Here is a 13,741-nt window from a genome sequence, read left to right on the forward strand (position 1 = left end):
AGGCTACCAATAAAAACTTAACATCTACAGGAAAAACATTACATTACCAAATGATAACGCATATCAAGGTTTACTGTTTAAGTATGTTTAAGTATGGCCCTTGAATCCAGCCCAGGAAATACCTGCATTTCATATGAGAGAGATCATGCAGCAAAAGGTATATTAAGATCTCCAATCAATGTAAAAGGCCTATTTTAAACCACCAGCCTTACATATGGGTTGCATAAGGCCTTCTAGGCCATTTTCAAAACTTGAGCCTTTACTCTAAGTGAGATGGGAAGTCACTGGAAGATTCTGAGCAGAGGATTGACATGAGCTGACATTTCAAAAGGAATGCTCTGCACGCTGTATTGAGAACAGACTGCTGGGAAACAAGGATGGCACCGGGAGACCGGTGAGGGTGTTGCCATCAGGCAGGTGAGATGTAATGATGTCTTGGACCAGATGATAGCGGTGGAGGTGATGAGAAGGGGTGGATCCTAAATATATTTTAAAAACAGAGTCCCATGGTCTGCCAAAGGACTGGAATAGATACAGAGTATGAGTGAAAAATGATAAAGAGGAGTCAAGGTTGCTGCCATAGTTTGGGGGCCTGAGCAACTGGAAGGATGTAGTTGCCATTTGCTGAGATAGAGAAGACAACAGGAAAAACAGGTTGGAGGAAAGATTACAAGTTCATGTTTGGTCACATTAAATTTCAAATGCCAGGGCACCTGGGTGGCTCAGTGGGTTAAGCGTCTGACTTTTGCTCAGGTCATGATCTCAGGGTCTTGGGATCCAGCCCTGGGCGGAGAGCCCACTTCTCCCTCTCCCTCTGCCCCTCCTCCCACCATTTGTGCACTCTCTCTCTCTCTCTCAAATAAATAAAATCTTTTCTAAAAATTTCAAATGCCTACTAGACATCCATGTAGTCATGTCAAGTAGACAGCTAGATATACAAGTTTACAGATCTAAGAGTCCTTGTAGGATCCAATGCCATGAGACAGGATAAGATTACCAATGTGTAAGTATATATAAAGAAAAAAAAAAGTTCAAAGACTCAGTCCTGGGGCCCTCCAATATGAAGATGTTGGAGAAATGAGAAGACTGATAAGCAACCAGTGAGACAGGAGAAAATCAGTAAAGTATGGTAATCCAAAAGCCAAATGAAGCAAGTAATTATAGGAAAAAGAAATGATCAACTATGGTAACCATCAGGGAAATTAGCTGGGTACAGTCCCTAATAGAAAACACAAGACTGTAGGCCTAGAATACCATTAGGCCTAACTCACTTCTTATGACCTTGAGCAGACTGCCTAATTCTAAAAAAATGATTTATAGCACAGTCCTTGTTCTCAAGGGGCCCACATAAATGACCTTTACAATGATTAGATAAAAGTTTTATTGCATGCATAAACTGTTGCTATGTGCAGTGTAGAATAAATATAAGTCTAAAAAATTATTTTCTTGGCTTTTTTACTCTGAGTCTGACAATATGAGATATAACTGTAAAGCACTGTTTGATTTTCATATAGCTGATGGGACTAACTGCCTGGATGATCATACCCTGTATGTTTACTACCTAATGACTTCGAATATGAGCAGCCATCCCGAGTTAGACCTCACAGTCCATGCTCCTAATATTCTCTTGCCAGATATCAGAAGTGACATACACCAAAAAGCATAGGTGATTGCCCTTGACAATGATTAGTATTTCCTGGCCTCTCTTGGTAGCTATGTTTATTTCCTGTTGTTCACAAATATACTCTGATCCCTTTAAGCCTTCTTTTATTTCCTACTTGCAACACCTTGCAAAGATAAATAATCCTCAAAATTTTTAACATAGACATTAATTTTAAAAGAATATCCTTTTACTAAGATAAACCAGAGTTGGAAAATACCAGTGTTCCTCACCACTTGGGGTCTGTTTAATGAAATCTATAGGCCCTTTTACCCAGAAAAATACACATCAATACAAATGTCCAGAGTTCGATATATCAGGGACCATATTAAAAACTCCTAATTCAGTCCTCTCCTCTCACAGATGAGGAAATTCAGCCTATGACAAATCAAGTTAACCTACCCAATGGTCAAAAGCTTGGCACAATACAGTCTCTAACTCTTCTTTCCCTTTGGGAATAATCTCTGTGCCAGATGGAACCTTGGCAGAAGTCAAATGGGGCAGTAGCCTTAAAAACAATGAAGTCTGATCCATTTCTACAAACTTAGGGTTGACTTGCAAAATGGAACCAGGAGAGATGAGACTAAAATCCAAATTTCCTAATTCCTTGTTCTGTATTCAGAAAACTATACCACATGGGCCTCCTTTAATATATGCAAGTAGGTTTCAAGGGATAACTTCTTCCCTCCATCTTAGTATTTCAGGTTTTATAATATTTTGCCCATAATGGACCATGATTTTATACACGTGTGCTATATTCCCCTCTCTATCCTAATTGAAGAGTTCTAATTTACAGCTAGGTCATCCAGGCTCTTTCTATAAATGTACAGGGATAAAGTACCTGCTAATTCTTGAGATTGCTTATTTGTTAGAGAACTCTAATTGTTAGTAGATTCTTCCTTATATTCAGCTGATACCTGCCGAATAGACTCCAGTAATAGACCTGTCCTCTGAAGAAACACAAATCTAAATCTAAGCTCTTTGTCATATGGCAGCAAGTAAAGAAGAGAGTTAGGATGCCCTCAATAAGTCTATTTCCCTTCCACATCTGTCAATTCTTCCTCACATTACACGGTATTCAAACTCTAACTATAGGTAGAAGGGAATAAATTGCCTGTTTAATTTTTCAAACTGTATGTCTAAGGTTACATCACATGTGTACCCTAAAAATGAAAATTCTAGTTGAGAACGTCTACATTCTGAATTAATTTTTAAATTAAAGGAACTAATTAAAAAGATATTCTATAATTACCTTTGGGGGTCAAGTTTGGCAGCAACCAATCTTGCAATAGCCCAATTTCTTTCACTTTCCCTGTGATACATAATAATAATATCAACGTGGTTGAAGAGGTAGAAAGTATTACTTTTGTTGAATTCAGGCTGCAAAAAGACACAGAAATTTTAAAGAAGTTTGAACTTTTCCCAGAAACTAAAAAATATAAAATCTGACCATGGAATAAAAATGGGATCCACTATATTATTGGCTATATTCCCTATGCTTTTCATCTTCATAACTTATTTTATAGCTAGCAGTTTGTACTTAATCCCCTTCACCTATTTTGCCCATCGCCCATCACCTTCCCCTCTGGCAACCACCAGTTCTCCCTCAGAACCCTCAGAAGGAACCAACGTGCCTACACCTTGAACTTGGACTTCTAGCCTCCAGAACTATGAGACAATAAATTTCTGTTGGTTTTTTTAAGATTTATTTATTTATTTCAGAGACAGAGAGAGCGAGCATGAAGGGGGGAGGGGCAGAAGGAGAGAGAGAATCTCAAGCAGACTCCCACTGATCAGGGAGCCCGACGCGGGGCTCGATCCCAGGACCCTGAGATCATGACCTGAGCCAAAGGCAGACGCTTAACCGACTGAGTCACTCAAGTGCCCCAAACTTCTGTTGTTTTAAGCTACCCATTTTGTAGTGTATTTTTAGCCAGCCCTAGCAAACAAAGGGCTTTGCAATATGAGCTTTGAAATCAGACAGCGTTTACTAGCTATCTGACCACAAACAAGTCATTTAACCTCTTTGAGCCTCAGTTTCCTCTTTTTACAAATGGGAACAACAGGGGCCCAGTTGGTAGAGCATGTGACTCCTGATCTCGGGGTCATGAGTTTGAGCCCCACGTTGAGTGTAGAGATTACTTATAAAAATATCTTTTTAACTAAAAAAAAAAAAATGGGAACTATAATAGGATTGCTCATAGAATGGTTGAGGATTTAACAGAATAATGTATGTAAAGTATTCAGTGCAGTGCTTGGCATAGGAAGCCTTCAATAAATATTAGCTATTACATCAACCAGGCCCTTCAATCTTCAGAAAATGAATCCAAATGAACCTTGTCAATTACCATATTGATTAATCTACAACATGCAGTATGCCTAGATTAAGAATTATGGCTCCAGGGCGCCTGGGTGGCTCAGTCGTTAAGCGTCTGCCTTCGGCTCAGGTCATGATCCCAGGGTCCTGGGATCGAGTCCCACATCGGGCTCCCTGCTCGGCAGGAAGCCTGCTTCTCGCTCTCCCACTCCCCCTGCTTGTGTTCCTGCTCTCACTCTCTCTCTGTCAAATAAATAAATATCTTAAATAAAAAAAAAAAAAGAATTATGGCTCTGCAAATCTCAGAACTGAGGGTGATGCCCTGAAGGAATTTTAGAGATCCTTTAGTACAATAATAACAGAAGAGGGTAAGAGTGATCCTATGGGGGAACAGCACAGTCAGCTTGGGCTGGAAAGTACATACTACTTGCTGCAGTGCTGTCCATAATTGCAAAGGACAAGAAACCACCAAGACTGTCTATGAACACAGTTAAATGAAATATGGTGCAACCACATAGAGAAATAAAATGCAGCTAGCAGATTTTCATGTCCTAGTATGGAGTATACCATGTATTGGTATCGGCTGTCCATGGTATGTACTAATAGAAGCAACCCCGCATTGTGGTTAAGGATGTGGTCTCCACAGTCAAGCTGCCCAGGTTGAAAGCTCAGGTATGGCATGTATTAGCCTGTGTGACCAGTTGCTTAGCCCCTCAGTGTCTCAGTTTCCACACCTAAAATGTAGAGATCATAAGACATAAGAGTACCTATCTTCATGGGTGCTATGAGGATTGAATCAACCCATGAAAAGCATCTCAACCAGTCTTGGGCATAAAGTCCCAATATGAGAGGTAAAGTGGTAACAAGGCCCTTAAGGATCTGGATCCTGCTTGTCTCTCCAGACTCATCTGCTGCCACAGCCCCTACTTGTAACCAGCTAAATGACTACAAAGAATTCTTTATTCTGTGCTCTCATAGCACTCAGCTCATATGCCAGTCACTCAATGACCACATCGAATTGTAGTCAGTGTATTTCCACGTTTACATCCCCTAGTCAATTGTGTTCCCCAGTAGATTACAAGGCTAGGAACTTTGCTTCACTCATTCATTCATTCAGCAAATATTTTTTAACATCTATTATGTGCCAAGCACTTCTTAACTATGCCCTAAGAGCTAATATCCTACAGGGGCTCAAATAATACAAGAGGTAGTTTCATATGTTACAGAGAGAACAGAATTTGGATCAAAAAACACTGGGATGCAATTCAGATTTTGCCACATATAATCTTTTGTATGTCAGTCTTTCTTGGCCTTAGTTTTCTTGAAATGGGGATACCATCACTTACTTCATAAAATTGTTAAGTGGATTGAGTGAGAAATTATAGGGAAAGAACTAGCACAGCACCTGGCACAGAATAAGGAGATCATTAAATGTTAGTTTCCTTCCTACTAGATGTCAAAATCATGCTTTAAAACTTCTAGATTTCCAATTCCAATCCGATTTGGGCTAAATCTCCCGCTGAAAACTACAAATGGTAAATATAACATAACAAATATCTTCATAAAAGCAACATGAACATAGAATGTACAACACCAAAAGTAAACCCTAATGTAAACTACAGGCACTGGGTGTCAATGTAGGTTCATCAATTGTATAAAATGTACCACTCTGGAGTGCCTGGCTGGCTCAGTTGGTAGAGCATGCAAATCTTGATCTCGGCGTATATTCAAGCCCTAGGTTGGGTGCAAAGATTACTTAAAAATAAAATCTTTTTACAGAACTAGAGGGTATTATGCTAAGCGAAATAAGCCAATCAGAAAAAGGCAAGTATCATATGATCTCACTGATATGAGGAATTTGAGAAACAAGACAGAGAATCATAGGGGAAGGGAGGGAAAAATGAAACAAGACGAAACCAGAGAGGGAGACAAACTATAAGAGACTCAATCTCAGAAAACAAACTGAGGGTTGCTGGAGGGGACGGGGGTGGGAGGGATGGGGTGATGGACATTGGGGAGGGTATGCACTATGGTGAGTGCTGTGAATTGTGTAAGACTGATGAATCACAGACCTGTACCCCTGAAACAAATAATACATTATATGTTAATAAAAAAAAAAAGAAGATAGTAGGAAGGGAAAAAGGAAGGGGGGGGGAATCGAAGGGGGAGACGAACCATGAGACTATGGACTCCAAAATCTATAAAGAACTTATCAAACTCAACACCCAAAAAACAAAGAACCCAGTTAAGAAATGGGCAGAAGACATGAACAGACATTTCTGCAAAGAAGACATACAAATGGCCAACAGACATGAAAAAAATACTCCACATCACTTGGCATCAGGGAAATCCAAATCAAAACCTCAATGAGATACCACTTCACACCAGTCAGAATGGCTAAAATTAACAAGTCAGGAAACAACAGATGTTGGTGAGGATGCAGAGAAAGGGGAACCGTCCTACGCTGTTGGTGGGAATGCAAGCTGGTGCAGCCACTCTGGAAAACAGTATGGAGGTTCCTCAGAAAGTTGAAAATAGAGCTACTGTCTGACCCAGCAATTGCACTACTGGGTATTTACCCCAAAGATACAAATGTAGTGACCCAAAGGGGCACGTGCACCCCAATATTTATAGCAGCAATGTCCACAATAGCAAAACTATGGAAAGAGCCAAGATGTCCATCAACAGATGAATGGATAAAGATGTGGTCCATATATACAATGGAATATTATGCAGCTATCAAAAATGAAATCTTGCCTTTTGCAACAACGTGGATGGAACTGGAGGGTATTATGCCAAGTGAAATAAGTCAATCAGAGAAAGGCAAGTCATATGATCTCACTGATATGAGGAATTTGAGAAACAAAACAGAGGATCATAGGGGAAGGGAGGAAAAAAATGAAACAAGATGAAACCAGAGAGGGAGACAAACCATACGAGACTCCTAATCTCCGGAAACAAACTGAGGGTTGCTGGAGTGGAGGGGGGTGGAAGGGATGGGGTGGCTGGGTGATGGACATTGGGGAGGGTATGTACTATGGTGAGCGCTATGAATTGTGTAAGACAGACGAATCACAGACCTGTACCTCCAAAACAAATAATACACTGTATGTTAATAAAAAAATAAAAATCTTTTTAGGGGCGCCTGGGTGATTCAGTCAGTTAAGTGTCTGACTCTTGGTTTCAGCTCAGATCATGATCTCAGGGTCATGAGATCAGGCCCCACATTGGGCTCTGTGCTCAGTGCAGAGTTTGCTTGTCCCTCTCCCTCTGCTCCTCCCCCAGCTCGTGCTTCCTCTCTCAAATAAATAAATAAAATCTTAAAAATATTTTTAAAATTTTTTTAAAAATAAAATAAAATATACTCTCTGGTAGGGGAGGTTGATAATGGAGGAGGCTATGTATATATGGGGGTTGGGGGTATATGAGAACTCTCTGTACATTTCCTCTTAATTTTGCTGTGAACCTAATCCTGCTCTAAAAAATAAAGTCTTTTAAATTAAAAACAAAAACAAAACGTGAGCTGACAAGAAAGTAAGGAACTGCCATGCCAAATCTAAGGGAAAGCAGGAAGCCAGAGAGGTAAGCTGGGTGAGGGGAGCACTGATGCTGCTACTGTCCTGAGGACACCTGCTGATCTGGGCAAACTTGAACTTAGGTTTGGGTAGCCTCATGGGATAGGGAGGAGAGACCTCAAGGAGGGCCCTCCCAGGTGAGAAGGCTAACATGAGACCCTCTGCACATTAAGCTGAGACCATTGACCCCTCACAAAACCAATACCCTCAGGGTAAAGATGAGCCAGAAGAAAACCTTCTCCACACAAGCCCCCCATGGACTACAAGGAAGATGGCCTTGATGGTAAACAGAAAAGGGGAGTGGGGGAACTGTCCTGGAACAGTTGTGGCCACGGGCCAGCCCTAACATAGATTTGCAGTGTGGATTCCCATCACCTAAGTGGCCCTAGGAATTTCAAGTTGTGAATTTGCTTTAAGGTGGTCCCAGACTGATATTTCCCAAAGATGTCTGCAGAAGTAAATGAAAATCTTCTCTGGAGGAAACTACTTTGATCCTAGGACTCAAAGAAACTCCACAAATAATTTTTTTTAGAGGCTGAGAGAGAGCGAGAGCAGGGTTGGGGGGCAGAGGGAGAGGGAGAATTTTTTTTTTTTTTTTTTTTAAGATTTTATTTATTTATTTGAGACAGAGAGAATGAGAGACAGAGAGCATGAGAGGGAGGAGGGTCAGAGGACGAAGCAGACTCCCCGCGGAGCAGGGAGCCCGATGCGGGACTCGATCCCGGGACTCCAGGATCACGACCTGAGCCGAAGGCAGTCGCTTAACCAACTGAGCCACCCAGGCGCCCGAGAGGGAGAATTTTAAGCAGGCTCCACATCCAGTGCAGAGCCCGACATGGGGCTCGATCTCATGACCCTGAGACCATGACCTGAGCTGAAATCAAGTCAGACACCTAACTGACTAAGTCACCCAGGTGCCCCATCAGAAGCAGATTTAAAACTAACTACATAGGGGGCCTGGGTGGCCCAGTCATTAAGCGTCTGCCTCGGCTCAGGTCATGATCCCAGGGTCCTGGGATCAAGCCCTACATCAGGGTCCCTTCTTGGCAGGGAGCCTGTTTCTCCCTCTCCCACTCCCCCTGCTTGTATTCCTGCTCTCGCTGTGTCTCCCGCTGTCAAATAATTAAATGAAATCTTTAAAAAAATAAAAATAAGTAAAATTTTAACTACATTTACTATACTTAAAGTAAAATACAAGCATGACAGTATGTGCACAAAATAGAAAAGTATAAAATAATGACTTAGCAAATTTGCAAAAGAACAAAATAAAACTTGCAGAAATGAGAAAGCAAATTACTGAAATTAAAAATTCAATGCCTATGGGGTTTTTTTCAGGATTTTTGAGGTCTGTTTATGGATGAAATAACTTATAAATTGATTATCAGATGCCAAGGCAAAGGGCTTGAAAATGTGAGAACAAAATTTCAATATGTTTGATATAAATGTTATTGTAATAACACATTTTTTTCAAGTTTTTATTTAAATTCTAGTTAGTTAACACACAGTGCAATATTGGTTTCAGGAGCAGAATCTAGTGATTCATCACCTACATACAACACCTGGTGCTCATCACAACATGTGCCCTCAATGCCAATGTTTATAAGAGAAGAAACAAGTAAAGAAGAAAATTTTAGACTAGAAGATATGCCAGAACGCAGCACACACAAAAAAATGGAAAATACAGAAGGGAGGTTAAGAGCATGGAGGAGAAAATAAAAACATTTAACACAGCTTTAATTGGAGTCTGAAAAGGAAAGAAGAAAGTATCTGACAATGGCTGAGAATTCCAGAACTGATAAGAGGCACCAATCCAGGAAACTAAAAAAAATACAGAAAAGATTAAAAACAAAGCAAAACAAAAGTCTATTAACTAGACACATAATCATGAAACTGTATGAGACCCTTTATAGAAAGAGGTGACTAATAATTCCATTTTATGGAATCTAAAATGCCACCAATTATAAAACATTCTTTTAGGGATGTCTGGGTGGCACAGTCAGTTAAGCATCTGACTCTTGGTTTCGGCTTGGGTCCTGGTCTCAGGGTTGTGGGATTGAGCCCCGTGTTGGGCTCCATGCTCACAGTAGAGTCTGCTTGGGGCACCTGGGTGGCTCAGTCATTAAGCATCTGCCTTTGGCTCAGGTCAGGATCCCAGGGTCCTGGGATCGAGCCCCGCATCGGGCTCCCTGCTCCACGGGAAGCCTGCTCCTCCCTCTCCCACACCCCCTGCTTGTGTTCCCTCTCTAGCTGTGTCTCTCTCTGTCAAATAAATAAATAAAATCTTTAAAAAAAAAAAAAAAAAAGAGTAGAGTCTGCTCGGAGATCTCTCTCCTTCTGCCCCTCCCTCCCCTCCCCACCCCCACTTTCTCTGTCTCTCAAATAAATAAATAAATCCTTTTAAAAAAACACTATTTTATGTGCTGTTAGGAAAAAACATTGCCAATTAAACTTTGACAAGCCATCAACTGAAAGGGATACATCCTGATTCCATAAATGTTAAAATATTGGAAAATATGAGTTTTAGAATAAAACGTGGACTATAAAAATAATAAACAAAGCATAAAATAACAGAAGTGAGAACAAATGTCTATCAGTAAATGTAAATGGGCTTGACTCACCTATTAAGAGGAAAAGGGCTTTCAGAAGATACAAGGCAAAACTCAACATGTTGTATACAAGAGACACATCTAAAACAAAGAGGTTCTGAAAAGGTAAGAAGGGCTGGGCAAAGTTACACTGAGGGAAGGTAGGCAAAAAGAAAGCAAGGGAGTTGGACCTCCTCTTCCTGACATGATGGAATAATGAGAGACCAGATTTATCCTTTCACTTTAAACAACTAAAAAAAAAATGGGTAAAATATAGGAAGACAACATTTTTTAGACCTCAGACAACAAAGAACATTAAGAGACTGTTCACTGGGACACCTGGGTGGCTCAGTTGGTTGAGCAACTGACGCTTGGTTTCGGCTCAGGTCATGATATCGGGGTCCTGGGATCGAGCCCCACATTGCGCTCTGCACTCAGTGGGGAATCTGCTTGGGATTCTCTCTCCCTCTCCCTTTGCCCCTCCTCTCTCTCTCTCGCTCTCAAATGAATAAATAAATCTTTAAAAAAAAGAGACTGATCGCTAAGAGAAAGGCAACAAATAAGCGGAGCCCTGAAATAAAATCTTTTTAAAAAATTGTTTTTCTTTGCAAGGAGGCATTGAATGAAGTGCTGCCAGTAGAGGGTGCTAGACAGACATTACCAGGGAGGAGAGTTTTGTTTTCTGGTTGACGGGAGCTCTCACTCCACACTCCCCTATTTCTCCAGTGGACACAACCTCTAAAGAATTAATGGATCCATGTGTCACAACAAAAAGAGAGACAAAAAGACATCAGGGTTGGGAGGGAGGGAGGGATGAATAGGCAAAAGGCAGAACACAGATTTGCAGGACAGTGAGACTACTCAGTATGATACCATAACAGTAGATACATGTCATTACACATTTGTCCAAACCTATAAAATGTACAACACCAAGAGTGAACTCTACTGAAAACTATGCTGAGTAATAATGGTGTATGAATGTAGGTTTATCAATTGTGACAAATGTACCACAGTCTGGTGAGCGAAGATGATCATGAGGAAGGCTATGCATATGTGGGGGCAAGGGGACCATGGAAAATCTCTGTACCTGCCTCTCAATTTTTCTTTGAGCCTAAAACTGATCTAAATAATAAATCTACTTTGGGGGGGAGCCTGGGTGGTGCAGTTGGTTAAGTGTCCGACTCTTGGTTTCAGCTCAGGTCATGGTCTCAGGGTCATGGGATTGAGCCCCACGTCAGGCTCCACACTCAGCACAGAGTCAGCTTGTCCCTCTCTCTCTACTCCCCCCACTCCCCCCATTCTCTCTTTCTCAAATAAATAAAAATTTTAAAATAATAAATCCATTTGTTAAAAAGGAGACATCATTTGCCTCTTGATGAAAGAACACACCACTACCTTATCTCACCAAAGAGATCAAACTTGAATCTGATCAAGCCACTGGATCCATCTGTCAATTTTCAAGAAATAAAAGAATATGCAGCACTATTTGGATGAATGATACAGGGACAGACAAATGGATAAACATGTGATAAATCAAATATTTTAAAATGCTAATTGGGGGCACCTGGCTGGCTCAGTCGGAAGAGCATGCAACTCTTGATCTTGGGGTCGTGAATTCGAGCCCCATGTTGCGTATACAGAGTACTTAAATAAAACTCTAAAAAAATTTTAGAATCTAGGTGCTGGGTATATGAGTGTCTACTATATAATGAATTAAGCTTTTCTGTATTTGAAATTGCTCACAATAAAAGATTTAAAAAAGATATATAGGGGCACCTGGGTGGCTCAGTCGGTTAAGCGTCTGCCTTTGGCTCAGGTCATGATCCCAGGGTCCTGGGATTGAGTCCTGCGTTGGGCTCACAGCTCAGCAGGGAGTCTGCTTCTCCCTCTCCCTCTGTCCCTCGCCCCTGGCTCGTACTCTCGCTCTCAAATAAATAAATAAAATCTTAAAAAAAAAAAAGACATATAAAATGTTCAAGTCTAAACTACATTGTCTAAAACTAGAAAAGAAACTTAAGGAAGTGATTAGGATAGAAGTTAGGAGAGTGTTTACTTTAGGAAAAGGAAGGACGTTGTAAATGGATAGGGATACACTGATACCTTCTGGGTGGCTGGCCAAATTCTATTTCCTGACTTGCTTGAGGTTTACAAAGGTGTTCCCCCTTGTAATAATTCATTAAACTTTATATCTGTTCTGTGTGGTTTTCTAGATCTGTATTTCGCAACAAAAAGGCTTTTTTTAAAGTCCATATCCTTTGACTCAGCAATTACCCTTATATGAATTTATCCTAAGGTAATAATTAGACAAGAGTACACAGATGTTTGTACAATAACATTCATTGAGTGCCTACTATGTATTAGACACAGCTCCAAGCACTTTTTAATATTTTATTTATTTATTTGAGAGAGAGAGCAGGAGTGGAGGAGTGGAAGAGTAGAGGGAGTGCAGAGAGTGGGGGGAGGGGCAGAGGTAGGGGGAGAAGCAGACTCCCCATTGAGCGTGCATGGAGTGACTGGGGCTCAATCCCAGGACCCTGGGATCATGACCTGAGCCAAAGTCAGATGCTTAAACAACTGAGCCACCCAGGCGTCCCTCTGAGTACTTTATAAGTAGTATCCTATCTATCCTCACAACAACCCTATGTGGTATATACTACTCTTATTCCCATTTTACAGATGAGACTCAAAGAGACATAAGAATGTTAACATTGTGTATCAACTATACTTCAATTTAAAAAAAAAGAAAACAGGGGCACCCGGGTGGCTCAGTCAGTTAAGCATCTGCCTTCAGCTCAGGTTATGATCCTAGGGTTCTGGGATTGAGCCCCATGTCTGCTTCTCCCTCTGCCTCTGCCCCTCCCCCTGTTCCTATGTGCTCTCCCCTCTCTCAAATAAAGAAAATCTTAAAAAAGGAAGAAAACAGCTATTAAAAATAAAAAATAAATGTTCACTGCAGCATTATTAAGTAACAAAAATTGAAAACACCTAATTATGGTGAAGTGGATAAAAAATTACGTTCCAGGGGCTGGCTCAGTTGGAAGAGCATGTGACTCTTGATCTCAGGGTTGTGAGTTTGAGTGTCACACTGGGTGTAGAGATTACATAAATAAATAAGTAAATACTTAAAAAATATCTTTACAAAAAAATGAAAAAATGGGGCATCTGGTTGGCTCAGTTGGTAGAGCATGCTACTCTTGATCTCAGAGTCATGAATTTGAGCCCCACGTTGGGTGTAGAGATTACTTAAAAATAAACTCATTTTTAAAGATTTATTTATTTATTTTAGAGAGAGAGAGCACACAGCAGGGGGAGGAGCAGAAGGAGAGGAAGAAAATCTTAAGCAGGCTCTGACTCCCTCCTGAGCACAGAGCCTGAGCAGGGCTCAATCTCACCACCCTGATATCATGACCTGAGTCAAAATGAAGAGTTGGCCACTTAACTGACTGAGCCATCCAGGTGCCCCAGTAAATTAACTTCTAAAAATAAATGGAAATAAAAAGAGAGCCTTTAAAAAATTATGTTCCATCCACACAATGGAATATTATGAAACTACTAAAAAGCATAAACACTTTCTTGTTCTTGTATTCTATCTGTATATGAATAG

General features: G+C 40.7%; 1 protein-coding gene across 1 annotated transcript in view; it reads right to left on the minus strand.

The window, feature by feature from the left end:
• Positions 1 to 13,741, minus strand: part of LOC110575939 (transmembrane 9 superfamily member 2-like) — a 77,748-nt gene that overhangs the window by 48,393 nt on the left and 15,614 nt on the right. Inside the window, exon 6 of the mRNA XM_044911915.1 lies at positions 2,913 to 3,040. Coding sequence (XP_044767850.1) covers positions 2,913 to 3,040 — 128 coding nt within the window. The remainder of the gene's footprint in view (positions 1 to 2,912; positions 3,041 to 13,741) is intronic.

Source organism: Neomonachus schauinslandi, chromosome X (assembly GCF_002201575.2).
Source record: "Neomonachus schauinslandi chromosome X, ASM220157v2, whole genome shotgun sequence".
Classification (NCBI taxonomy): Eukaryota; Metazoa; Chordata; class Mammalia; order Carnivora; family Phocidae; genus Neomonachus; species Neomonachus schauinslandi.